This window comes from Natator depressus, chromosome 1, assembly GCF_965152275.1.
Source record: "Natator depressus isolate rNatDep1 chromosome 1, rNatDep2.hap1, whole genome shotgun sequence".
NCBI classification, from domain to species: Eukaryota; Metazoa; Chordata; order Testudines; family Cheloniidae; genus Natator; species Natator depressus.
The window spans coordinates 286,522,731-286,550,069 of NC_134234.1; the positions used below are offsets into that span (position 1 = coordinate 286,522,731).

General features: G+C 44.9%; 1 protein-coding gene and 1 long non-coding RNA gene across 3 annotated transcripts in view; one reads left to right on the forward strand and one right to left on the reverse strand.

Annotated features, from left to right (window-relative positions):
• Positions 1–23,515, forward strand: part of LOC141980670 (uncharacterized) — a 42,868-nt gene extending 19,353 nt beyond the window's left edge. Inside the window, exon 3 of the long non-coding RNA XR_012637588.1 lies at positions 23,306–23,515. This is a non-coding gene — a long non-coding RNA (uncharacterized LOC141980670). The remainder of the gene's footprint in view (positions 1–23,305) is intronic.
• Positions 1–27,339, reverse strand: part of RASSF3 (Ras association domain family member 3) — a 159,816-nt gene that overhangs the window by 97,080 nt on the left and 35,397 nt on the right. For both annotated transcript variants that reach the window (XM_074942127.1, XM_074942124.1), the window contains one exon: positions 15,257–15,378. In XM_074942127.1, coding sequence (XP_074798228.1) covers positions 15,257–15,307 — 51 coding nt within the window. In that variant the 5' untranslated portion in view covers positions 15,308–15,378. The remainder of the gene's footprint in view (positions 1–15,256; positions 15,379–27,339) is intronic.

Sequence of the window (27,339 nt, forward strand, 5' to 3'; positions counted from 1 at the left end):
ATCTGAGGCCATCGAGCCCCTCTGGGTGACGGCCGATGCTGAGCGGTCGGGTCCCGAGCCTGTGGGCGTGCCCTCTACCACCCAGACGGAGCAGTTGGCTTCCCCTCCGGAGGGGGGCCCCACTGAAGTTTCCGTAGTGCCTGACGCCGTAGCTGTGCGTGACGTGTTTCTCACAGCTCCTGTGTCCAGCGTCAGTGCAGGCCCCTCTCTGACCCCGGTCCCATTGTCCCCCACTCCCAGCCGAGAGGAGCCGCACCTCAATAGCCTGGTTGCCAGGGACCGTGAACCCATCAGTGTCCCCGCACCTGTTCCTACCCCTGCTCCCGGTCCCTTTCCTGCCCCGGTCCCAATATTAGCCCTTGTCCCTGCTCCCGCCCCTTCTTCTGTCCTTGCTCCTGGCCCAGTCCCGTCCCCGCCCCGCCCCCCGATCCTATTTCCGTCCCCAATGAGTTGCTCGCCCCCTTCCCCGCCACCGCCCATGTTATTGCTGCCCCCGAGGTTGTCTCGTTTCCTCTGTCTACGGACAATTCTCAGGGGGCGGTTTTCGTGTCCCCTCTTCCTAACATCATGGGGGCTGCACTATTCCCTCCGCCGCCCCCTCCTGTGCCGGGGATGGTGATGGGCTGCCCGGCTCAACTGCGCCGGGGTTCTGCTCCATGCTTGCCCGTCTCTGCAGGCCACGAAGATCTTTTAGGGGCCTTACCTGAGGGCGGCAGCGGGTTGGCTGCCGCGTCCCCCTCTGCGCTGAGGGAAGAGCGGCGCCATTTCCTGCTGGACACCCGTGGCTCAAAGGGCAAGGTGCAGCTCGCCCTCCAGCGCTGGGGGGACTTCCATCGCATCCTCCGGGCCATGAAGGGCCTTTTTGGGGAGGGGAGAGAGACTGGGAGGCAGGACCTCGTGGCCTACTGGCGGGCCCGTAAGTTCTGCGACTCCCTGATGACCTTTGGGGTCAAACATGGGTTGTTGCGGGGCCCGCTGGAGGCCGTCGATTCCCCTGCCCATGAGGATTCACCCCAGCCCTCCCTATGAAGGATACCATCTTTGCCACGCTGAACACCGGGGGCTGTAGCGTAGGTCTCCGCAGGAGCCAGGTGCTTTCCTTCCTTCGGGAGGGGGGGTACTCTGTGATCTTCCGGCACGATGTTACCTTTACTTATGTCCGGGTGGAGGGGGATTGATTGCGTCACTCCCGGTTGGACCGCATTTATATCTTGCGTTTCCATCTAGCACGAGCCTACGCCTCTGGCATCTGGCCGGCCCCGTTCTCGGATCACCACTTGGTGTCCGTGACAGCCTCTCTCTGTTCGGAGAGGCCGGGGCTGGCCTATTGGCATTTTAATAACAGCTTGCTGGAGGACGTGGGCTTCGTGGCGTCCTTCCGGGAGTTCTGGCTGGCCTGGAGGGAGCATGCCTTTCCCTCGGCGAGCCGGTGGTGGGATGTGGGGAAGGTGCGTGCATGGCTCTTCTGCCGCGACTACACCCGGGGCGCCACCTGGCGGAGGGATGCGGTGATAGGGCAGTTGGAGCGGGAGGTTTTAGAGCTAGAGAGGTGTCTCGCCTCCGGCCCCGAGGATCCATCTCTCCGCACAGCGTACCGGGAGAAGCGGGAGGACCTCCAGGCCCTGGAGGACCATCGAGCCCGGGGTGCTTTTGTTTGATCCTGCATCCGCCTCCTTCGGGAGATAGATCGTGGCTCCCGCTTCTTCTACACCCTGGAGAAAAGGAGGGGGGCCAAAAAGCACGTCACCTGCCTCCTGACGGAGGACGGGACCCCTCTCACAGATCCGGAGGAGATGCGTGGAAGGGCCAGGGCCTTCTATGCTAATCTTTTCTCCCCGGATCTGACTGACGCCGATGCCCGCAGGGTGCTCTGGACCGAACTCCCGACCGTTAGCACGGGCGACCGGGACCGGCTGGAGCTACCTCTCTCTCTGGCCGAGCTGTCGGAAGCCCTCCGTTGCATGCCCACTAATAAATCTCCGGGCATGGACGGGCTGACCGTGGAGTTCTACCGCGTGTTCAGGGACATCCTCGGCCCGGACCTTGTCATTGTTTGGGCCAAGTCCTTGCAAAGCGGGGTCCTCCCTCTCTCGTGCAGGCAAGCTGTGTTCGCCTTATTGCCGAAGAAGGGGGACCTCCGTGACTTACAGAATTGGCGTCCCGTCTCGCTCCTCAGCACGGACTACAAGGTCATAGTGAAGGCCATCTCGCTGTGGCTGGGGTCCGTGCTGGCGGACGTGGTCCATCCCGACCAGACCTACACCGTCCCGGGCCGGACCGTCTTTGACAACTTGTATTTGGTCCAGGACCTCTTGGAGCTGGGGCGTAGGGATGGTGTGTCATTCGCCCTCCTGTCCCTGGACCAGGAGAAGGCGTTTGACAGGGTGGACCGTGGGTATCTCCTGTGGGCGTTCGGCTTCGGGCCCCAGTTTGTGGGCTTTCTCCAGGTGCTGTACACCGACGCGGAGTGTCTGGTCAGGCTCAACTGGACCCTGACCGAGCCGGTCAGTTTCGGGCGGGGAGTACGGCACGGGTGCCCCCTCTTGGGCCAGCTGTATGCTCTGGCGATCGAGCCCTTCCTCTGTCTCCTCCGCAGGAGGTTGACGGGGTTGGCACTTTGGAAGCCGGAGCTGCGGCTGGTCCTGTCGGCGTACGCCGATGACGTACTCCTCGTGGTCCAGGACCCGGATGACCTGGTGTGGGTGGAGGCCTGCCAGGCCGTTTACTCGGTGGCCTCCTCCGCCCAGGTCAACTGGGTCAAGAGCTCTGGCCTGGTGGTCGGGGACGGGTGGCAGGCGAGCTCCCTCTCACCCGCGCTTCAAGCCATCTGGTGGAGTGCAGGTCCGCTGCTCTACCTTGGTGTTTATCTATCCGCCACGCATCCTTCTCCGCTGAATAACTGGCAGGATTTGGAGGCCAGGGTGGGTGAGCAGTTGCGGAGGTGGACAGGACTGTTCTGGTGTCTCTCCCTGCGAGGGAGGGCGCTGGTGCTGAACCAACTGGTCCTGTCTATGCTCTGGCACCGACCCAACACCCTGAGCCCGGCCCCGAGGATCCTGGCCAGGCTCCAGAGGATGGCTCTGGAGTTCTTCTGGCTGGGGCTGCACTGGGTCTCTGCAGGGGCTCTGAGTCTTCCCCTGGAGGAGAGAGGACAGGGCCTGGTTTGCTTGCACAGCCAGGTCCATGTCTTCCGCCTCCACGCCCTGCAGAGGCTCCTTTACAGTGCAGGTAGTCCGGCGTGGAGCATGTTGGCGCACGCCTTCCTCCGCTGCGTCCGAGGGCTCCGATATGACCGGCAGCTCTTTTTTCTCCATCCGAGAGGCCTTCCGCGAAACCTCTCCGAGCTGCTGGTCTTCTACCAGGACCTCCTCCGGACCTGGAAGCTTTTTTCAGGAACAAGGTCATTTGTGGCCACCGAGGGAGTGGACCTCCTCGCGGAGCCCCTGCTACACAACCTCGATCTCCATGTGCAGGTGGCGAAGTCTCACTCGGTGTGTAGGAGGTTGGTCCTGGCAGAAACCACCAGAGTTGGAGACCTCCTGGATTACGACGCATGGGGCTTTCCACCCTTCCGACCCCTAGGCGCGTACTCCAGGAGGTGAAGGCTGCCTTGTCACCCGATTCTCTCGCTTTACTGCTGCGAGCCCTGCGAGAGGGCATTCCCTGCTCCCCCTGGCCCTCCGGACATTTTCTTGGCCCCCTGTTCTGCGAGGCCCCCCAGCCTCCCCGCTTCCACACTCCGAGCCAGCTGTGTACCCTGCACCCGGTCCGGTTTTGAACCGCGTCCAGACACCATCTGTACACGCTTGTGCTCCATATGTTACATTTCCTCACCCTCGTGTCCCGCCCCGACATCAAATGGCGGGACTGTCTTCCACCTAGAGAGGGTGAGGAGCCCCGGCGGGCCAGCCTTTATTCCACTTTGGTCCCATGACCCGCCGGGGACATTAGTTGGCGGCTCCTTCATGGAGCCGTGAGCACGGGCGTGCACCTGGCGCGGTTCACCCCTACACCTGAGGCCTGCCCCTTTTGCGGCGTAAGGGAGAACCTGGCGCACACCTATCTCGAATGTGCCAGGTTGCAGCCCCTATTCCAGCTCCTCCAGAACCTCTTGTTGAGGTTCTGGCTCCACTTTTCCCCACACTTGTTCCTCTTTGCACACCCTATCCGTGGCCCCACGAAGTCGCGAGACCTCCTCGTCAACCTCCTCCTGGCTCTGGCCAAAGTTTCCATCTATAATACCAGGAGGAGGATGTTAGACGAGGGGGTGCTCTGTGACTGCGGGGCCTATTTCCATTCCTCCCTAGTTTCACGCATCCGAGCAGAGTTCCACTGGGCAGCGTCCACTGGCTCCCTCGACAGCTTTGAGGAGCAGTGGGCACTGTCCGGGGTCTCTGCTCGGTGTCCCCATCCGGTCTCCTCATTTTGAACCTTTGACCCTCACTCCAGTCCCTGTTTTTCATTAGTTGTCCCCCGTAATCAGTTGGTTCCTGGGTCCAGTGGTCCCTCCCGCTAGGCTGGGGGAGGGGCCTTTAGCAGTGGGAGGGCTTGCGCCCACCCACTTCCCGGGTTTTCCAATACGACCCCGCTACAGGTGCCTATCCCCAAACAACTGGGCATCTGACACATTTAAAAAGACATTCAATCATATAACAGCAAAATACCAGCCTTCCAGCTTTCACCACAACTCTTTTTCCAGACAACCAAAACCCACTTGTCTGAACACATCCCAACAAAAAATTGTCTCCAGTGCTGCCCCAACCACTGCTGTCCTTGTTTGCACTTTGAAAACGCACATTAAAGACAAGAAATAATAATAAAACTGCAATCTAATCCACACAATGCAAATTATCATAACTGCATCTCTTTGCACCCTAGCAAGTTGCAGTGTTCCCCCTCCTCAGGCAAAGTATGGCTACCCCAGTTATGTGAGCATGTATAATATTATATAATTTGCACAAACATATACAGCAAAGATTTAAAGAATCATTTCTGCTTAAACTCTTCACTGCAGCAAGTCCAACAATAGTTTTTTTCAAATTACAAGGCACCACCTCCCACTTACAGAATTTCACAAACCTATATTACTTGCATAAGAGGGGTTTAAATATGATGTAGGCGCTGTTAGCTCTACAGTTGCATTTTGCAGGCAAATTAACAACTTTGAGTTAGCAAAAAAACTTATGCCACAGAAAAGCACAGATGGCATTTTACATTAAATATTTACTGTGTTCAGATTACCCCTGGCCCGCACTGCCTTCTCTGGCCACAGGCTCACACCTCCCTCCCATAGTCCCTGACCCCCGCTATCTCTTCCAGCACCGTGATTTGACCCCGGGATTTGGCCATAGGGCTTTGGGCTCAGACCCCAGGATCTGGTCACAGGGCTTCAGGCTCAGGCCCTGGAATCCAGCCACAGGGCTTCGGGCTTGGGCCCCCAGCCGTGTGGCAGCAGGTGTTGGCCCTGAGTTCACACCCCCTTCCTCCAATTGTCCCAGGTGCCCGTTGCTATCCCAGGCTTTGGCCGTGCGGTGGTGGGCTCTGTCCCCCAGCTGCAGGGCCCCAAGCTCACCATCCCTCCTCCCCATCACTCCTGGCCCCCACCGCCATCTCTGGCCATCTCTTCATCCCCAGCCCACGGGGCTTCAGGCTTGGGCCCTGCGATGTGGCTGCAGGACTTTGGGCTCTGGCCCCCAGTCTTATTCCACTGCTAGTCAAAAGGAGTTACACTGGTATAAAAGGTTTCAGAGTAGCAGCCGTGTTAGTCTGTATTCGCAAAAAGAAAAGGAGTACTTGTGGCACCTTAGAGACTAACAAATTTATCTGAGCATAAGTTTTCATGAGCTACAGCTCACTTCATCGGATCCGATGAAGCAAGCTGTAGCTCACGAAAGCTTATGCTCAGATAAATTTGTTAGTCTCTAAGGTTCCACAACTACTCCTTTTCTTTTTACTGGTATAAAAGTGGTGCGAGAGGATAAGACAACAGAAGATGCCCTTTGATGGAGAGGTTAGATCATCAATTTATTAAGCGACAGCCTATGGAAGAGCCTATGGTCTTGATTTGTCTATCTCATGTTTTTTTGAATATTTGCCTAACTGTAACACTTGGCCTTGCAGTAACCCTAACCCTGCATGTGTTGCCTTGTCAATATATTGCTGTTTTTGATTAATTCTTTGATGGCATTAAATGTAAGGCAATATAATAATCGTGGGGGCTGTCTACTTGTAAAAGTTGCCCTCGTTTAACTGAAGGGGAGAATTTAAACTGATTTAAACCAGTGCAAACTCCTGCGTGGCTGCTCTTATTTCAGTTTAAGGCTATGTGTTCACTGCAAAAATGGTGTGTTTTGATATCAGGATCACTAACTCAATATAAAATTGAATGGAGAGAAGGCACAAGTAGTTCTGACCTTGATGTAGCTAGTAGGGCTAAACCCCAGTTGGGGGATATTGGGTGACCTCATCTAACTACACTGAGGTGTAAACTACAGTGCCTTGTTCCCACTAGGATTTTACATTGAGATAGAAATCTTTAATTCACCACGTCTGTGTAAAGCCACAATTTCTTTGCAATAAAAACACAATCTGAAAGCAGCTTTTTCAGTTTAGTTTAAGTTGCCTGGGAACAAGTTGAAATTAAACCAAAATAGGGTGCTCAAACTAAAATCAGACTGTCCACAGAGACGTTTGCACCAGTTTAACTAAACTGGTTTAACACTCGATTTAAGTTAAAGTGATGCAACTTTCCTATGTACACAAAAAGTAGCAGTGTCTCCCAGAGAGACAGCACCCAAAAGACAGTCCTTGTCATAAGCTATGTCTTCAATGCCAAAGAGTTGTTTTTACTGCTTTTGTGCTCTCCTCTCCATCTGTATCTATCTGTTGTCTCTTGTCTTATACTTAGATTGTAAGCTCATGGGGGCAGGAACTATCTTTTTGTTCTGTTTGTACAGTGCCAAGCACGACAGAATCTTGATCCATGACTAGGGCTCCTGGGTGCTATGAGAATACATACAATACATAAATAATAATAAATATATTGATATCTCTATCTTGATGTGAAATCCCAGTGGCGACAAGGCACAGGTAGTTTCTACCTTGATGTAGCTAGTCAAAGTCAACACAAAGCCCCACACCTAGGGGGCTGACCTCTACTAGCTACAGAGACATGGAGGTAAAATCTACAGTGCTTTGTCTCCAGTAGGATTTTATAGCAAGAATGCTATCTCAGGTTAGTTATCTCAATGTAAAAATACATTTTTTTGCAATGAAGATATTGCCGGAGTGATTTTACCCCACTAGCTGGGCAGACAGAAGAGCTGGTCAGAAAATGGTAAGTATTTTCCAGACATTTTTTTTTGAAAGAAATGAAAAAAAAAATTGCAAAAACTTTCCAGGTTTTGATTGAAAAAATGAAAACATTTTGGTTTGCAGGAACATTGTTTGATTTTTGAAAACTGAAAAAAAATTACCGAAAATGGAAAACTTTTCAGTTTTAGGTTAAAAAAAAAAAAGATTCTGTTTAAAAAAACCTCCCAAACCCCAGAACATTAAAATGGCCATTTTTTGTCTAAAAAAAATTTTTGATGGAATAATTGTGACTAGCTGTAATGCAATGCGGCCCATTGCCCAGAGCAAATCCCTTTGCTTATTCCAAGACAAGCTGAGGAGATTGTAATGGAGAGGGGTATAACCCAGCAATCAAGCAAAGGCCAGTACTGGTCAGACAATGTCAAGAGGCTTAGGAGGAGGAATCCCCCAAGATTCAGTTGGTGAAGTACCGAGAAGAGGGTATCATCCCAGCGGTCAGGTATGAACAAAGGCACACAAGCAGTGTCAAATCCTGGTCCCTCTGAACTTAACAGGGGCTTTGCCACTGCTTTTAACAGGACTGAGATTTTGACCTTTCGGGCCTGATCCAAAATGAAGCATAACCAACATCAGACCCTGACCCCAGACCAGTAGCTGGACTTGGCAGGCCCATCTCTGCATAAAGAGGGAAGAAAGGGTGACTGGAATGTTCAACTTAAAATACCATGCGGGAAGGAGCTGCTGTGAGCTAGGGGGGAATATCAGGTGCTGAATATTTCATGGGCCTTTCTATCCCTGCATTATTTATCTGGCTAGAATGGAGCAGGCACCCAGCTGTTCTATAACATCCGTCAGAAAGGAAAACATTAAGGTAAGTGAGTGGCATGTGACTCACCAACAAGCCAAAAGGAAATGATCCCAGCCCTGCCACTTTGGACCAACAGTTCTACCTCTGTCTTTGTTCATGTGTATTACATAAAAACTTCAAAACAAACCCCACAAACCACAGTCACACAGTCCCCCCCTGTGTATTGGGGACAATACACAGCTACAAAAGAAAACACTGGAACCCTCCCCATGCCAGACACTTTGTCCTTAGAACGAAAAGATCATTTTGATGCCACAAGGTCTTGTGCCAGCTGCCATTTTGCCAAATTCATCTGTTTTCTCTCCGCCATTGCTAGCAACTGAATGACTGTAAGAGTGGTCTGAACTAGAATTTCAGGTGAGTCATCCTGTGCCTGAAAACTGGCTGAACAGCTTTGCTATAGGTAACACAAAACTACTGTGTTAGCAACTGCCTGGGGCTCAAAGAAACTACATGGCAAAAGTCCGTTCTGCCTTCCTTTGCAAGGTAGATGCTGAATCCTCTGGTGTCTGAAAAAGTCCAAAAGCCAATTGTCCATAAGCCTGCCCACGCAACAGTGAAACTCACAGTGTTGAGGCCAACAGATTCCAAATGTTGACATTAAAGGAGCAGCAAAGTATAAAGCATTCCATCATCTCCTGCCCAGGGGCCAGTGGTAGATTAACGCAAGCCCAGCCAATTTGGGGGCTTCCATAGGAGCGCCAAAACCTGTGTAGAAGTAGCGGAGGCCACCAGTGCTGGAACTGTGGCCCCACCCCTTACCCCTCCTCTTCCCCCTCAGTGGCCTGCCCCCTGCTCCTCCTCTTCTCCCTGAGGCCCGGCCCCCAGGCCAGGTCAGAAGCCAGAGCCGGACAGTGGTAGGAGCCACACAAGGAGCCTGGGTTGCTGTGGGGAGCCCTAGACCCTCCACCTGCCCTGGGCAGGGGACTGGGGTGCCTGAGAGCAGCCCCTACCTTATGTCCCCGCCTCCTGGGGTGCACTGCCCACAGCAGGTGGAATGTCCAAGATGACCCACAGCGACGCAGGCTCCCTGAGTGGCTCTTACCACTGCTCAGCTCCGGCTTCTGGCCTGGCCAGAGGGTGGGGCCTTGGGAACATAATATAAGAACATAAGAATGGCCCTACTGGGTCAGACCAAAGGTCCATCTAGCCCAGTATCCTGTCTTCCGACAGTGGCCAGTGCCAAGTGCCCCAGAGGGAATGAACAGAACAAATAATCATCAAGTGATCCATCCCCTGTCGCTCATTCCCAGCTTCTGGCAAACAGAGGCTAGGGACACCATTCCTGCTCATCCTGGCTAATAGCCATTGACGGACCTATCCTCCATGAATTTATCCAGTTCTTTTTTGAACCTGTTATGGTCTTGGCCTTCACAACATACTCTGGCAAGGAGTTCCACAGGTTGACTGTGCATTGTGTGAAGAAATATTTCCTTTTATTTGTTTTGAACCTGCTGCCTATTAATTTCATTTGGTGACCCCTAGTTCTTGTGTTATGAGAAGTAGCAAACAACACTTCCTTATCTACTTTCTCTACACCAGTCATGATTTTATAGACCTCAATCATATCTCCCCTTAGCCATCTCTTTTCCAAGCTGAAAAGTCCCAGTCTTATTAATCTCTCCTCTTATGGAAGCCATTCCATACCCCTAATAATTTTTGTTGCCCTTTTCTGAACCTTTGCCAATTCCAATATATCTTTTTTGAGATGGAGCAACCACATCTGCACACAGTATTCAAGATGTGGGCGTACCATGGATTTATATAGAGGCAACATGATATCTTCTGTCCTATTTTCTATCCCCTTCTTAATTATTCCCAGTATTCTGTTTGCTTTTTTGACTGCCGCTGCACATTGAGTGGATGTTTTCAGAGAACTATCCACAATGACTCCAAGATCTCTTTCTTGAGTGGTAACAGCTAATTTAGACCCCATCATTTTATATGTATATTTGGGATTATGCTTTCCAATGTGCATTATTTTGCATTTATCAACATTAAATTTCATCTGCCATTTTGCTGCCCAGTCACCCAGTTTTGAGAGATCCTTTTGTAGCTCTTCGCAGTCTGTCTGGGTTTTAACTATCTTTAGTAATTTTGTATTATCTGCAAATTTTGCCACCTCACTGTTTACCCCTTCTTCCAGACCATTTATGAATATGTTGAGTAGGACTGGTCCCAGAACAGACCCCTGGGAGACACCACTATTTACCTCTCTCCATTCTGAAAACTGAGGAAGAGGAGTATGGGGCAGGGCCCCACTGCAAGGGGGGGTCCAAATGTTCTTTGTGCTCAGGGCCCCAATAAATCTTAATCCGCCTCTGAGCTTGGCTTCTGACTGGTTTTGTATGTACCCTGTGTTTTGAATGGTGTCTCCTACGGTTTCAGGTATCTTACTCCAAAAAGGAGCTTACCTGCTTCTTATATTTATGCTGAATGAAGGGTGGCCGTCGCACCAAACAGCTTCAATGAGATTTCACCCAACCCCCAGCACAACATCTCCCCACCTGTCTCAATTCCACCCATTGTGCCAATGGAGTCCAAAATGGTGATGCCTTGTATGACCCAATTGTGATCAGGTGTTCACCCTATGCTTGCCCTGAAGAGGTTAATGTAGGCTAAGAAGGGGGCCAGTTAACCAGACAGGCCATAGCTAAGGGGAATCAGGTGGCTTGTGTAATCTCCAGAGTGACCAGGAGGAGGTGCACTAGCGGTGAGCTGGAACCAGGAGTAGAGGATGGGCCCAGGTTCCCCTGCCAGCCACTGGGGAAGTGGCACCAGCTGTGCAGCAAATAGGAAGACTGCCTGAGCCTGTTTGGAAGAGACTTTGATACCCTGGAAGGGGAGGACACGTGACTTGCCTCACTGAAAGCAGGACATGTGGCAAGAGGTGGAAAGGAGGTGTCAGACTTAGTATCAGCTAATCACCAGAGCAACTAGGAGGAAGTGCACTAGTGGTGAGCAGACCCCATGACATCAGTCCAAACAGAAAGAAAAGAAATAATTTACAAATTACAAATGACACAAGCATGTCTATTTACATAGTGTTTTTCTGCCAGGACTTCTTCAAAACACCAACCCTGACTGAGTTACTCCCATCCAAATCTCTTTGGGGTGTTCTCTCTCCCTGCCCAATTTTCTTTCAGCTATCCAAGGGAGGCCTCTTTCAATGAGCCCCTGGGGATTGTCTGTTGTTTCTGTGAAATCTGTTGTTTGGGACAGACCCTGCCTATGTTGTTCTAATGGGGAATTCATTGTCATAATAACTGTTTCACTTCCCATTTTAAATCGCACTCTATGTATTCTCTTGAATTTGACTGCTTTCCATTTCTTAGGGCTGCAAGTGCAAATGTTTTAATTTTCTCATCAGACTGTGGTTTCTTACCACAGCAGCCATTTCCCCAACTGTAGGACACTTTAGGCATATGTTCTCCTAGTCACATAATTTCTATTAAGGAGAAGGAGCGTAACATACAAGCATCAAATATATCCCTTAGTTGGTTTTTGTGTGTGTGTATATATATGTATTACACACAGAGAACAAAACTATGTTGAAAGAACATTATTTCAATCCAATGTCAATCACTGAAAAAGTTAAAAATTCCCGGAATTAAGGTTGCTTCTATAACCTTAATTTTTCCCCCTTATACATACACATTATGATGCATTAATTATATAATCACTTGCTATTTTTTACACGGAACTCATTTCAGTGACCCGAAAGGACAGTACTCACTCAATGAGCAGCTATTCAATATTTTGTTTTCACCTTGTTCAACAGGTGATTCCAGGCCTTTTTTACAGCACACTATTCACACTCTGCTGTGAAGACAGAATTATTCATTTCCTAATGGGCTTTTCCATGGTGCTCATCACCATAGTATCTGTGTGCTTCACACACATTAATGAATTTATTTTCACAACACACCTCTGAGGTTAAGGGGTGTTATCTCATTTTACAGATGAGGGAACTAAGGCACAGAGATATTAAGGTCAAAGGTGTCCAAATTGAGGCACCTAGGACCTGATTTTTTAGAGTACTTAGCATTATATAGCAGTTTATATGTTCAAACACTTTATATGTACAGCTGCCATTAACTTCAGTTGTAGCTCTGAGTTTTCAGTAGTTCTGCAAATCAGACCCCAAGGTCTAGAGTCTGGCATCCAGAAAATTAGGAATTAGTGACCACTTATGAAAATTCTGGCTTAAAGTACTTGACTCACATCACATAAGAAATCCACGGAAAAAGCAGTCATAGAATCTAATTTTCCAGGGCAGCATTCAGCTACCTTAACCCTGAGGCCACCCTTTTTCTTCCTGTAGTCTCCTGCCTCATTCAGTACATACCTGCCAACTTCTGAAACAAATGAAGCCGGGGTCCTACAGACAACAGCCTTCTTTATTACACAACCTGGTTTACCCCCAGAGCTCGGTCCACCCTGTACAGTGAATGAGCCAGGGTTCTCTGGAAAAATGTGATCATGTAATTAAAGATATCATAATGCATACACACAAGGGGGTGGAATTAAGGATGCAAAAGCAAGCATTTCTTAACTTTTGCATGCTTGACTTAGCAATCTTAGTAATGTTCTCTTAGTATAATTTTGTGTGTGTAATTTCCTTAGTTTTTAAAAAAGGAATCTGAAAAAACTAGAAGTTCCATCTTGTGGCATCATATAGACACCAGCATGGGTCATCAGCAGGGTTGGAACCTTTTCATCCAACACAGACCTCTGTCACTTGGCCTAAGGGAGTGACAGATAACAGTAGTAGGTTGTCATCCTCTATGGGTATGTGTACACTGCAAAAAAAGACTTGAAACAGTAAATCTCAGAGCTCGGGTCGACTGACTGGAGCTCATGAGGCTCATACTATGAGGCTAAAAATAGCAGTGCAGATGTTTGGGCTTAGGCTGGAGCCTGGGCTCTGAAATATGGTGAGGGGAGTGGGTCTCAGATCCCAGGCTGCAGCCCGAACATCTACATTGCTGCTTTTAGTCCTTTTTGTAGTGCAAGCCCCATGAGCCTAAGTCAGTCAGAAACTTGCTGTCCTGTATCTCTTCCTGCACTGTAGACATACCTTATGTGTACCAGCACTAGAAAGGGATGGGACCCTTTGCCAGTGGGTTTCACAGATATTTGCTTACAACAGAGGCATGGTGAGACTCAGGAATCTTGGGTTCTGGATATGAGTGTTATAGTGGGAACAGACTTTTCTGCCTGTTCTCCCAGTTTGGCCCTTCTATCCTCTCCCCTCTGCGATCCTAAGAGCCCCTTTATGCCAACTAGCAAAGGGCGCACCCAACACATTGTTGTCAGAATATTTAGCCAAACAGCGTCTTGTAAGATATCATATAAAAAAACAGTGACATGCTGGTAATGAAGATCATTGCAAGATGTATGTATGGTTTGTGTATAAAGAGTTATGTATGTATGCTGGAAATACGGTCTTAAAAATGTTGTGGAGGCAGCTAATAAGCAAGCCTGCCCTATACATAGGAATGTGCATTCACCTATCTGCATGGATCAAGCTAACAGGCAGATAAGAAAAGCAGCATGGTTTGATCACAAGCAAAAGAAAACAAAAGTACATTTGCATCTAAGGTAAACAAAGTGACCAAGCCAATCGAGAAAGCAAATTAACCTGAGGAAGAAACAATCCCAGTCTCTTCCTGGCTTCCAAACCCAGTCCAAGTCTCCTGACCCAACTAGACCAATCTCCCCCCAACTCCGAGTCCCAGTTTTCCTCTCTCTCTCCAGCCCCAGGCTCTAGGCCTAGTCCCCTTGCCCCAAGGTTCCTTGTCCCAGTCTACTCCCTTGATCACTCATATGTCCTAGTCCTCTCTGCATTTGACTTATCTGCTTCCTCCTCCACCAGCAGGAAGTCCTTGAGAACACAGGAGAGACAGGCTCCTTGCGCTCAGGTCAGATGCCTGGACCTAGCATGGTTTGCAGTAGCTCAGAGCTACAATTGTAGGAAAAGAGTCCTGCTCAGCTCCTGGCTGGAGCATGCCCAGTGAGGATGGACTGTTTAGGGCATCTAGCTGCCAAAATCTAAGAAGTCTCTGCTAAGCATGTACGAAATGCCATTTTTCAAAGCTTATGTCATTTGGCTTTTAACTTGGCCAAATTTGGGTCGATTTTCATGGGGATGGTAAAAGGCATATCCCTGACACAAAGATTACTCCCTGCCAAATTTCAAGTGCCTTTCCCAAATCTTGGGGGCACTAGAGCTTTAAAAAAAAGTCACCAGAATGTAATATGGGCAAAACAATGTATTTTCCCCAGCCTTGTTTTTGGAAACAGCTGAACTGTTTTGGCTGAAATAAAAAAAAATATTAAAATAATAATTTAAACTGAGGCAATGACCTGGCATGGAAAATTTCAGCCCAAACAGTTAAAGTTTGGGAAAGCTATAAACAATTGAAAATAGGGTCTTATCATGGGAAGTGTCGGGTAACCTTAATAATAGGTGGTGCTATCTGCCCTAGCTATAGAGCAGACTGACAGTGAGTGTGTGCATGCATGCAGTAGAGTGTATTAGTCATAGGGTGTAAACTCCTTGCCTTTTCAGGTGAGGAGAAAAACTCCTCTGTTGGTACTATTTTGAAGTACACCACAAGTAAAAAGAAAAACATTGATACAAGGCCATCCTCGGGGTGGAAAGCAAGCAGTAACGTAACACAATACTTGTGGAAAAGAAAGGAAAAAGCACATTGTGTCTATTTAAAACTTGAGAAGAATCTACGTAAGCAAATATGAAATTACCCAAACTGGAATTTGATCACAACAGAAGGATTAAAACCCTTACTCTCTTGCAACAAAACTTGAGTAGGATCTTATCACAAATGGTCACGCCCTTGGCCTTGTTTCTTATCCAAAATATAATACCTCCAGCAGCACAGAACTTCTGGTACATTTATTCTGTATTGACTTAGCAGGAAAGTGTCAGCTACTGAATTACCAATAGAAGTACATTTTGATCTTGAATAGATGGGTGGAACAGGAAGAAGGTTCTTTATTATGTAACTGACAGATGGAAAGTAGCAATTCTGCAAATGCAAAACATATTACCTGACCATTGTTGGTTTGATCTAACTCGTCATATATGGAGACGTATTCCATTAATTTTCCATTCTGCTGACAGTCCAGATGCACCAGATCTCGACAGTGAGAGTGACATGTATATCTGCAATCTGAAACATATATATAAAGAAAAGATATTTAGAGAAGAACTTCCTGTTGCTTTGAGTAACATAAATCATTTTAATGCAAATTAGAGTCTGAATGCAAATGGATCTCTTTCCAAAATAGCACATCTTTAATGTAATGTATGCTATAATTTTTTTTAAATCCCTCCCACAAAGTAAGCTACAAAGTGAAATTCCTAAGCTGTTTAAACAGTTTATGTTTAGACAACTTATGAATTTCATGATCTATCTAGTATACCTGTGAGAGGCAGTGCGGTCTTGTGGACAGGAGATGAGACTGGGGGTTAGAATCAGCAACAGAAACCAGATCTCGACACTGATTTCCTGTGTGACGTCAGGCAAATTAATTAATTCTCTGAATTTCAGTTTCCCCATCTGTAAAATGTGGCTAATAATAGTAATCCACCTTTTTAAAGAGAACTGAGGTCTACAAATGGTATGTGCTAGGTATTAACAACTATTATCATTTAAATACCAGAGAGGAAATATTGTCCAAAGCAGAACAGGGATTTTGTCAAGTTTCCTGCATGCTTTTCCTGGCATTGCCACTGACTTGCTGTATGATCTTGGGCAAGTCATTTAAACTCAATTTACCAGTCTGCTAAATGGACATAACACCACTTAGCATTTTTCAGATCAAAAGTTCAGATAAAAGGTGGTAGATGACCCCAGCTTCAGTGCCCTTTAGGAATAAATTAATGCACACTGACAGCTGGATAACAAACACACATCAAGTCAAAGGTACTCTGTTTGGTAAAGTATTACCATCAGAAACCTGCATTCAGGAGTGATGTATAAACCTCACTTCCTGGCTCACAAAGATCAGCTGTGATGACCACTGGATATTTAAATCAATAACAATAGATATGTGGAACATAATTCTATTTTGACAAAAGGCTCATCAGGTTTCAATTTTCTACCCTAAAACCTATAAATTTTTATTTTTATGCCATTTTTAAAGCAACTGCTGGCTTGCTCAGAAACATTGCTAGATTTGCTGTTTTCATATCTATCAAAAACCTGCAGCGCTGGTAGTGCCAACTATAGTTAAGTTTTCACAACACTTTCCATTTTAAAACCTTGTTTTAAATTGCTTATAGTTTTCCCAAACTTTAACCATTCAGACAAATTTTTCATGCTGGGTTGTCTACTTTAAGTTGAGTTTTTTCAAAAAATTTCAGCTAAAATGGTTCAGCCATTTCTGAGCATGAGGTTAGGAATGTTAAAAAACAAAAACTTATTACCATTTAGTTGAAAACTTTAGTATCTCTATCCTTTGGAGCAAAGGTTTGAAATTTGGTAGGGGCTTTGCTCTGGTGACAGGGTTGTGCCTTTTCCTGTTCATGTGAATAAAAATCCAAATTTGGCAAAGTTATAAGACTTTGAATCTTAGTTCATGTGTTTAGTAAAGACTTGTTAGAGTTAGGCAGCCAAATTCTCCAAAGAGTCCATCTGCAATGAGCATGATCCAGCTTAGGGCTACAGGGACCAAGCAGGACTTTCCCTGAAACTGCCCATTTGTTGTGGGCCGTATCATCATTAAATAAGGAGTTAGGTGGGGGCACAGAGACTGGGACCAGATTAGCAAGGACACTGGAACAGGGAGCTGTGGGGTAGGGAAGACTGGCATGAGGAGCCTAAGCAAGTTTTTTTGGGGAGATGGAGAGATTGAGATGATAACCTAGTGGGGAAATACTGGGGCAAGGAGTCTGGGGGCAAGACTGGGAGCCAAGGTGGTAGTGATGGAAGACCGGTTGGGAAAAGAGACTGGGATCAGGAAAGGACATTCCTGAGTCTCATCATTCCTCAGCGGTCAGCAAATATTTGTGAAGCCCACTAGCAAAGTGTGTGTGTCTTATCCCTTTCTATTGCTGTCAGTTTCTCCATTAGCTCAATTAGCAAGAGGTCTATGTAGTGGATCTAAAAGTTCAAACCCTGCTGATGACCCATGTGGGTGTCTACATGATGGAATTTGTGTTTTCATTTGGCAGGGTGTGTAATCAATAAGGCAGGAGACTAAAGGAAGAGAAAGGATAGTTCATGGTTAGGGCAGCCGAATGACGCCCTGGAGAATTAGATTCTATCCATACCTCTGCCACAGAGTTCCTGTGTGATGCTGGGCAAGGCACTTCAACCAAACATCAACTAATTGTGTGTTCCTCATTTTCTGGATGTACAACTTGAAAACCTGGATCTGATTTCCGGAAGTGCTAGACATTCAAAGCTGCATCTGAAATCAGTAGATGTGCTTTGAACATATAAAGTGCTATATAATGCTAAGTCCTCTGAAAAATCAAGTCCCATGTGTCTCAAGTTGGGCAACCAAAATATATGGACACTTTTGACCTTGAACACTTTGTGCCTCAGTTCCCCATCTGTAATATTAGATACCACCCCTCACTGCACAGGTGCATTGTGAAAACAAAATCATTAATGTCTATGAAGACCTCAGATACTATAGTGATGAGCACCATAAAAAAGCCCATGAGGAAGTTAATAATTCTCTATTCAGAGTAGGGTCTAAGTACCATTCAGTCAATCAGTCCTAAAGCACACACTCATGAATAACAAGAATAAAATAATACATTAAATAGATGCTCAGTTAGTGAGTATGGTCCATTGAGTACACTGACTGAGGCAGGGATCCTATGATGGAAAAACAGTATGTGATCATGTTATTAAAGAGTGTCTCATAATGCATATACACAAGGTGGGAGAGGGGGTCAAATTAAGGTAGCATTGGCATTCCTAACTTTTGAGTACTTGACTTTGCAACCTTAATAATATTTTTATGTTGTTTGTGTGTGTGTATGGAGCATGTTCCCATTATATACACAATCATTTTGACAAATCATATTAAGGAACAGTGTGTTGGTTAAATAGTATTCTAAGACAGGATTAACTAATGAAATTAGGAAACATTCTCTTTCAATGCTATTTTGTTTCTTATTTATAATTCATTTCAATCTGTGTATCTTTAATGTCATTTATAAGACAGGCCCATAACTTCCTCCTGCCTCGTAGAGATATAATTGCAGAAAACATAAAAACTTCATCTCTGTAAATCCAATTAAAGCTTTCTGTCATAAACTAGATTTTAACAGACTGAATGTAAGTTTAATGAGTGAGACTGGAAAAGAAAAGATTATCTCTACTATAACATTTTACCCATGCAGTTCAGTTTTTTTTAAAACTATTCCACAAATAAGAGTACAATGTACAACAGAGGTAGAGGTATTGTCAAACAAAAGGGAATTTACTTATTGGGTGATCTTTTACTGAAAGTTACTACTCCCACTCCCAAAATATCTGAACTTCAGAAAAAATTATCTGTGCTTCTAAGATCAGTATTTTGCTAGATTATCAATGGATTTCTGCTTGGAAATTTATCAGAATCTGGTATTCTTTTCAGATGGTATCTGAAATGTCTGTTGCCCTGGAAGAAATCAAAACCTTTAACAAGTCCTGCTAACAAAAACATTCACTGACTTTTTTTAAAAAAAGAACCTGCTCAAATGAATCAGTAAGGATATTAAGTCTGTCTTCTGAAATAAACCTATTGTAAAAGTGAGGTATACGTATACTGAAAACTGTTAGCTATACTTATCTCACTGGTGTTATAAATTAAAAATGCAAATGTAAATGTGTAAATATTTATTAAATATACAAATATCATCTTTCAAAAATTGTGTTGTCAATTGCTGAGGCAAAATCTAACATTTTATGTTACTTAGAATTTCACTACAGCATTAGATTCAAGTTGCCTTATTCAGCAGTCTAAAGTTGAAGAAAAAAGCAATTCAATAAAATTCTAAAATTATGTGAAATTGAGACCACTTGTATTTTGCTTTTGTGGTAAACTGTGAGAGTCCCAAGCAGTCATTTAGGTGCATAGTCCCTACCTGATGCTTGTGTTTTCTTCACTTGAAACTTGATTTTGCTTGATAGCTTGTAAATAGCAGTTCCCATAACCGATTCTCTGCAGCGTTGTGCAGAAATAGACAAGCAACTGAACAAGCAGGCAGCTGAGCAGATGCTACAACAAACAGACCTTGGTAATTGAGCTTCATTGACTCAGACAGGAGCAAGGAAGAAATATGGTGCTCAAGAGTACAAGTCCCTACATTCTGATGTGGTCTTTTTTCTGGCCCTTGTAAATTAGAACACTAATTCCTATGATGACCTGGGCAAATTTGACTTTCAAATGAATATGCATACTATAGATTGTGTGCAACCAAAACAAAGAGTACAGAGAAAACAGATGTATGCTTGTATCTTTTTTAACTGAAATAAATCCTTCAGAATAAGTCTTTATTTCAAGGAAGCTAGGCTGTGTAGTTCTACTCCTCCATAAGATTAGGAAGTTAGCCAGTACAACCTATGTTACTTGATTGATTGTGGTTTGCTTCCCAGCATCACAAGAAAGATGACTACTACAGTTGCTGCAAGAGAAGTATACTTTTAGAGCGTCCTCGAAAATACTTCATATTTTTATTCAAAAGTCTATTTTCAGGCAACAGGTCACAGAAGGAAGGAGAAACCAATGTAATTTCCATGTGGCAATGACTCTTTTTGATTTAGACTGTATTTATATAGTGCCTTTACTATTAATGTCCTACATTTGAATTTGTACTTAACGTATACTTGACTTAAGTGTTTGGATTTGTTTTGGTTATGTTTACATTACTGAATAAGTCTCAGATGCTTACATTCTATTTTTGTTTCCAAACTGGGGCTGGTGCCATGTTATATTCACCAGGTTCATTAGAAGTCACGGGAAAATTAGAAAACAAATTAGATTACTTGGGTTTCAAGTAATTGCTAAATATAGGTTGTTTACAGCCCAATCTGCTGTTATGCTGGTTCTACTTCTCTATAATTTCCTTTGCTCAATGGATTTATTTCTGATTTGCAGTATCTTTATGCTCCCGGCCTAAAAATCCTGTAAGTAGTGGCAGTGCACCTAAAAATTTATTCAAGTCAAAGAGACACTCAGGCAATGAGCAAAAGTTTCCAGCCTAAAAAGAACTGCATCACAATTAACCGTATTTCTTCCAGGATCCATCTACTTATATATTCAATTAAAGACAACTTCTGAGATTATCTGTAATAGCACCATCTGGTGACTCCCAAAGTCTCACTAGGGAGGCTAGCCTTCCTGCTTGTCTAAGGTGGGAGAAAAAGCCACAGAGGAGAAGTTACAAATGTGGGAGTAACATTAATTTCTATGTGGACTTAAACCTAGAAATCTATAGTGAAGACGATGGAGCCTCCCTGGCTTTACCCACCACCCGTATCTGCTCCCAAAACTCCCAGATGCCCTGCAGTATTCATAGACGCATTTCTATAAGCTTGAAAATTTTAGGTGCACTGCCACTACCTACACTACCAACTCTGGAGCTGGCCCAGGGTTAGCTCAATCTGTAGCAGAACATAGAACATTCTCCCAACTGCTGTAAATTGTGCCCATCTACAATAGCCCTCAAAGGTCATTCTGCCAGCCAAGGATTGTCTGCAGTAATATGGCCACTCCCTTCTGTCTTCAAGCTCACTTCAAAGGCCATGAGGCCTTTGTCATCTGGAGAGAGATACCCATTCCAGAGGCATAAAGGGAGTATGAAGTTGGCTTAGCTAGGTTCTAAGGGAAATTTGCCAGGAAACTAGCTAAGACAACTGGAAGAATCTCCAGGAAGGCTGTTAAGCCAGCTTCACAGCACCTTTGTGCCACTGAATGGCACAAAGGGGATGTATCAGATCAGAGGATCTGGCAGTGGTGGTATCTTTACACTGCAGTTAAAAACCCACACCTGGTCTGTGCCAGCTGATTCGGGCTTGCTGGGCTCAGGATATGGGGCTGTTTAATTGTGGTGTACACATTCGGGCTCAGCTTGGAGCCCAGGCTCTAGGACCCTGCGAGGTGGGAGGGTCCCAGAGCTTGGACTGCAGCCCGAGCCAGATAGTCTATACTGCAATTGAACAGTCCCTTAGCCTGAGCCCTGCGAGCCCAAGTCAACTGGCATGGGCCAGCCGCGGGTGTCAAATTGCAGTGTAGACATACCCTAGGTTTCTTATCTTTCAAGCAACTAATGCTCTGCTGGAAAGTACACAGCTCTTCTCTTTCTATAACTGTCCCAATCCACTTAAAAATACTAGTGGAAATATATATATAAGCAATAAATAAGTAACAGTTTACTATCTGGATACATAAAGTTAGTCAACAAAATCTGTATTTAGATACCTAGAAATGGGCAGGTTTTCAGAGGTGTTGAACATTCAGAATCCATATTGACTTCAAGTGATGTTTAGGCTGTTCAGCACCTCTGAGAAATCAAGTGATTATTTAGATGCCTAGGTTTGAAAACTTTGGCCAACATGCCAGGCATATCATCTGCTTTTCCTCATTTGCAATGCAGATCAGAGCATGGGATGCCACACAACTGATCTTCGTCTCTTTCCTGTCTGGCATACAAATAAATAAGCTCCAGTGGCCAAAACAAAAAAGATTCAATAAGCTTATTCATTATTGTAGAATAAGAATAAAAAATGGAACAGCTGATCTATTGTATTTAAAAAATATAACCTTTGCTCTGTAGCAGATAAAAAAAGGTTGATCAAGAAAGTATGTAGTTATGATATAGGGTCTCATAAAAGGACACTGTGGGCTTATAAGTAATAAGAAAATATATATAAATCCGCTGAGCTTCAAACAGAAAAGTGAAGGATGTAACTGCAAATGAAAAAATTGCTATTTGATAGTACATATTAATAGTATAAAAGGACAAAGTGCAGTTTTTAATCATTTTTGATAAAATAATGATCTTTTTCTTTTATACAGCTGCCAAATATAATTTTGATCATTACTATTTTTAATTAATGTAAAACTAAAACACTAATCCATCATTATGCCTGTCTCCTGCAAAAGCTTTTTACTGGTTACACTGTAGACTGACAAGTCGTGTATTTGCTGTATAAAACTAAATTTCGAGCTAAAAAATCAAAGGAGTACAACTGCAGATAAATGGTTTAGCAACAAGAGCTAAACTATAATCAACTTAAAGAGTTGTAACCTTGTTGACATTCATAGGAGCCAGGATGTAATATGTTACACCTCACGTTGAATTCTGATTGGCTCCTCAGATATGGTCCAGTTTACTAAAATCGAGTGTAGTACTGAAAAACTACAGTGAGCCAAATTATCCATTCTAACAATATTGTTCATGATAGAAGTGGGGGGATAGGACAATGTGGAAGTGTTTGCATTTGAAAATAACTTGAACACAGACGCGTGATTTAAAATTTTTTGCCTTAATCTGTACTTATGAGGGGAAAGGGATATATATAACAATGTTTTATTCCTTCTTATATTTTTCTCCTTAATAGAAATTAGAAAATAAAGACTTTTCTATAAATCTATGACTTAGGCCTGGTCTAGGCTACAAAGCTGGGTCAACATAAGTCACCTAGCATTACCCTAGCTGTATGTGAATCTACACTCACATTTGTCTCTGGTTGATGTAAGGGCTCCATTATGGCGATGCAGTAACATCACCTCTGTGATGGGCTGGGTCACAGAAACCTGCTTGGGACTTCCACCTGATGTGCTGGGACTAACTCTGAGCCTGTTTTCCCTGGCAGCTTGGGACTTCAGTACCTTGCCTTGTTCAAGCCAGACACGCTAGCCTGCTGCAAACACAGACCCAGGTCTGAACCATGTCCCCCGCAAGCTGCAGGCTTAACTGAAAACAGATTAGGAAGTGCTCCTGTCTCCACATCCCAGATACCCAGCTCCAAATGGGGTCCAAACCCCAAATAAATCTGTTTTACTCTGTATAAAGCTTATACAAGGTAAACTCATAAATTATTTGCCCTCTATAACAGTGGTCTCCAAACTTTTTGGCTCGCACACCCCTAGGGTGAAGACCAGAAGACCTGCCGCAGACACGCCACCAATGGAAGAAGACCGGAAGACCTGCCACAGACGCGCCACCGACGGAAGAAGAATGGAAGACTTACCGCAGGTGGGGCGCCGGAGGGGAACACCAGCCGTGGACATGCAGAGCTGCCGCTGAAGAAAAAACAACGGCGGAGTGCCATCTGGCAGTGCTCCTGCTGCCGCGCACCTCCTAGGATCATCTTGCGCACCTCCTGGGGTGCACGCACCCCAGTTTGGAGACCACTGCTCTATAACACTGATGGAGAGATATGCACAGCTGTTTGCCCCCCCACCCCTCAGGTATTAATACTTACTCTGGGTTAATTAATAAGTAAAAAGTGATTTTATTAAATATAAAAAGTAGGATTTAAGTGGTTCCAAGTAAAGACAGACAGAACAAAGTAAATTACCAAACAAAATAAAATAAAACATGCAAGTCTAAGCCTAATACAGTAGGAAACTAAATGCAGGTAAATCTCACCCTCAGAGATGTTCCAATAAGCTTCTTTGACAGACTAGCCTCTTTCTAGTCTGGGACCAGCAATCACTCACACCCCTGTAGTTACTGTCCTTTGTTCCAGTTTCTTTCAGGCTTCTCTTTGGGATTGAGAGGCTCCAACTGAAGACAAAATGGAGGGGTTTCCAGGGGCTTAAATAGACTTTCTCTTGTGGGTGGAAACCCCTTCTGCTCTCCTTTGCAGAATCCAGCTACAAGATGAAGCCTTGGAGTCATATGGGCAAGTCACATGTCCATGCATGACTCAGTTCTCTATAGGACGTTCCCAGGAAAGCTCAGATGTGGATTGGCGTCTATCAAAGTCCATTGTTTGCCAAGTACTCCCAATTACTTGAATAATCCCTTCACACTATGTTGACCAAATCTGCCTTAGGTGCTTTCTACAGCAAACACTTTAAATACAGGCATAGAACCAACACTCTTAACTTCAGATGTAAAAATGATACATGCGTACAAATAGGATGAATACATGCAGAAGAACATAACCTTTGCAAAGATATGTTACTTGGCATATCTAGCATAAAACATATTCCAGTTATGTCATATTTACACTCATAAGTATATTTCTATAAAGCATTATGAGGTGCAACGTCACAACCTCCCTGAATTGTGTTGAGCCTTGGTCAACCGACAGTGTGAGTATACGCATTGTGTTACCTATGTCAACCCTAACAGTTCTCCAGCAGCTGTGCCACAATCCCTAACAAGGACCATTCTAGTCACAATTGTCAACTCCACTGGCCAGGGGTCAGAGACTGGAAGCCATTTAGCCAACCCCACCCCGCCTTTAAAAACCTGCATATTTTTAAAATGCATTTTCCTGACTGCCCAGCTTGATAAGCACACATAGAAGCATTCCCTTGCGTGCAGCTACCCAACCGATCACGCTGGCTACATGCTTCCGACATGCTCCTGCCTATAGCAGACAAGAAGTATTTGATTTCTTGGGCCTGCAGGGAAAAGAGGCTGTGCAGGTAGCGCTATGGCACAGATGTAGAAATGTGGACAATCGATGAGCAGATTGCATGGGGATGCAGGCAAAGGGTACAACAGGGATCAGCAGCAATACTGCATGAAAGCAAAGGAACTGCAGCAGGCAGGCCACAAGGCAAGGGAGGCCAACAGTCGATCTGGTACTAAACTGCAGCTCTGCCAATTTTACAATGATCATTTCTCCAGCTTTTCCAGATCATTATGAATTTTAATCCTATCCTCCAAAGGACTAGCCACCCCTCCCAGCTTGGTATCGTCTGCAAACTTTGTAAGTGTACTCTCTGTGCCATTATCTAAATCACAGATGAAGATATTGAATAGAACCAGACCCAGAACTGATCCCTGTGGGACCCTACTTGATATGCCCTTCCAGCTTGACTGTGAACCACTGATAACTACTCTCTGGGAATGGTTTTCCAACCACTTATGCCCCCACCTTATAGTAGCTCCATCTAGGTTGTATTTTCCTCGTTTGTTTATGAGGTCATGTGAGACAGTATCAAAAGCTTAGTTAAATCAAGATATAACACATCTATCATTTCCCCCCATCCCCAAGGCTTGTTACCCTGTCAAAGAAAACTATAAGGTTGGTTTGACGTGATTTGTTCTTGACAAATCCTTGCTTACTGTTACTTATCACCTTATTATCTTCTAGGCATTTGCAACTTGATTGCTTAATTAATTATTTGCTCCATTATCTTTCCAGGTACCAAAATAAAGATGACTGGTCTGTAATTCCCCGGGTTGTCCTTATTCCCCTTTTCATAGATTGGCACTATCTTTGCCCTGTTCCAGTCCTCTGGAATTTCGCCCATCTTCCATGACATTTTGAAAATAATCACAAACGGCTCAGCTATCTCCTCAGTCAGCTCCTTGAATATTCTATGGAGTATTTCATTAGGCCCTGGCGACTTGAAGACATCTAAGTAATTTTTAACTTGTTCTTTCCCTGTTTTAGCCTCTGATCCTACCTCATTTTCACCAGTATTCACTTTGTTAGATGTCCAATCACTACTCAGCATCTATGCTTCGTTCTTGTTCAGAGGATGCTTTCATAATGCAGGAGCACTTGCCTACTATACACAGGTGGAACACACAGAAATGTAGTGATATTTTTAAGAATCTGTGGAGCAATATATTTTGTATAGCCACTGTACTGATAATTGGTTTTGCCTACATATTGGCTGGTACATCACTACTATTTCAGCTGGAATGACAGACTGGCTCAAGCTTGTGACCATCTTGTAGCATGAAGACTAAGATTTTACATTTCAGCTGCTACTACTAATGACAGCATATTTCTTCATTACTTCAATTGGTAAAGGCCTATATTTCTGAAGTAGGAAATTGTAAGCTTTATTCTCTGTGCTACAGGTTGGCACAACTGGAGCAGAGATCCACCACAAAAGAACCAAAATAATAGACCTAAAGTTAGACTATTAAGTTCAATCTCACCTGAATAACAGTTTCTAGGATATTTTTTTATCGTCTGATTTACCGTAATAGGGGTAATATATCTTTCTTATGCTCATTTATTTGTATAGGATTCTAGGAATTATTAGGCAGCTCTAAACATTGCGATATTATATTGTAACTAAATGAACTACAAATGCAGTCTAGTGATCAGTCTTAAATATGTTGCAGAATGGGAATTGCACCTGAGAAAGGACTGAGCCCTGATTCAACAAGGTATTTAAGTACATGCACAACACCTTTAAGCATGTGTTTCAGTAGACCTGCTCATGCACTTAAAAGTTGTACGTGGATTTAAGAATCTTGCTGAATTGAGGCCTGAAGGATTTGACCCTGTATGTTTAAAAATTGCTTTCCCTTTACAAGAACACACTTATTTTGCATAATTGTAAGAACAATTTTTACCGATTGTTTATTACAGTTCCTAAAGCTTAAAACAAACCCCCAATATCTATGGCAACATACAGCTCAACTTTAAAAAAATTAACACACAAAAAAGTAATTACTTTTTTTTTAAAAAAAGCATTGTGATAAGACAGGGCTTCTCTCCAGATGACTCTGCCATTCCCACAGTCTTTTAGGCAGTTTTATTGTCCAACTTAAGAAAACAGGTCCTCAGCTCACTCATCTGGGGCTCTCCCTGCCTCCCCTCACAGGGGATTTTGGCAGTTCTGCTTCCTGCAGCTTCCTGCCTCACACTCTTTCTCACAGCCAACTCTGTTCCCTTCCAGCTCTTAGACTCCCTCAGATCCTTTATAGACCAGGTGCAGCCCAACTGGGAGCACCTGCTCTGGCACAGGGACCTACTTCAGTTACAGCAGCCAGCCACCCTGTGACAAGTATTTATATTTTCACACTGTTTATGAAGTATTGCTGGAGTTGAGCATTTTCTAGCAGCTAATGAGTGGCTGAGTTACAATCCCAAGGTAAAACTCAAGGGTCCACAACTCCAACCAAACTGATCATTAACTGCAAGGAAATGCTTGACCTAGAGGTTATTATTGCTAAAATTTGCATACTCCTGCTGCTT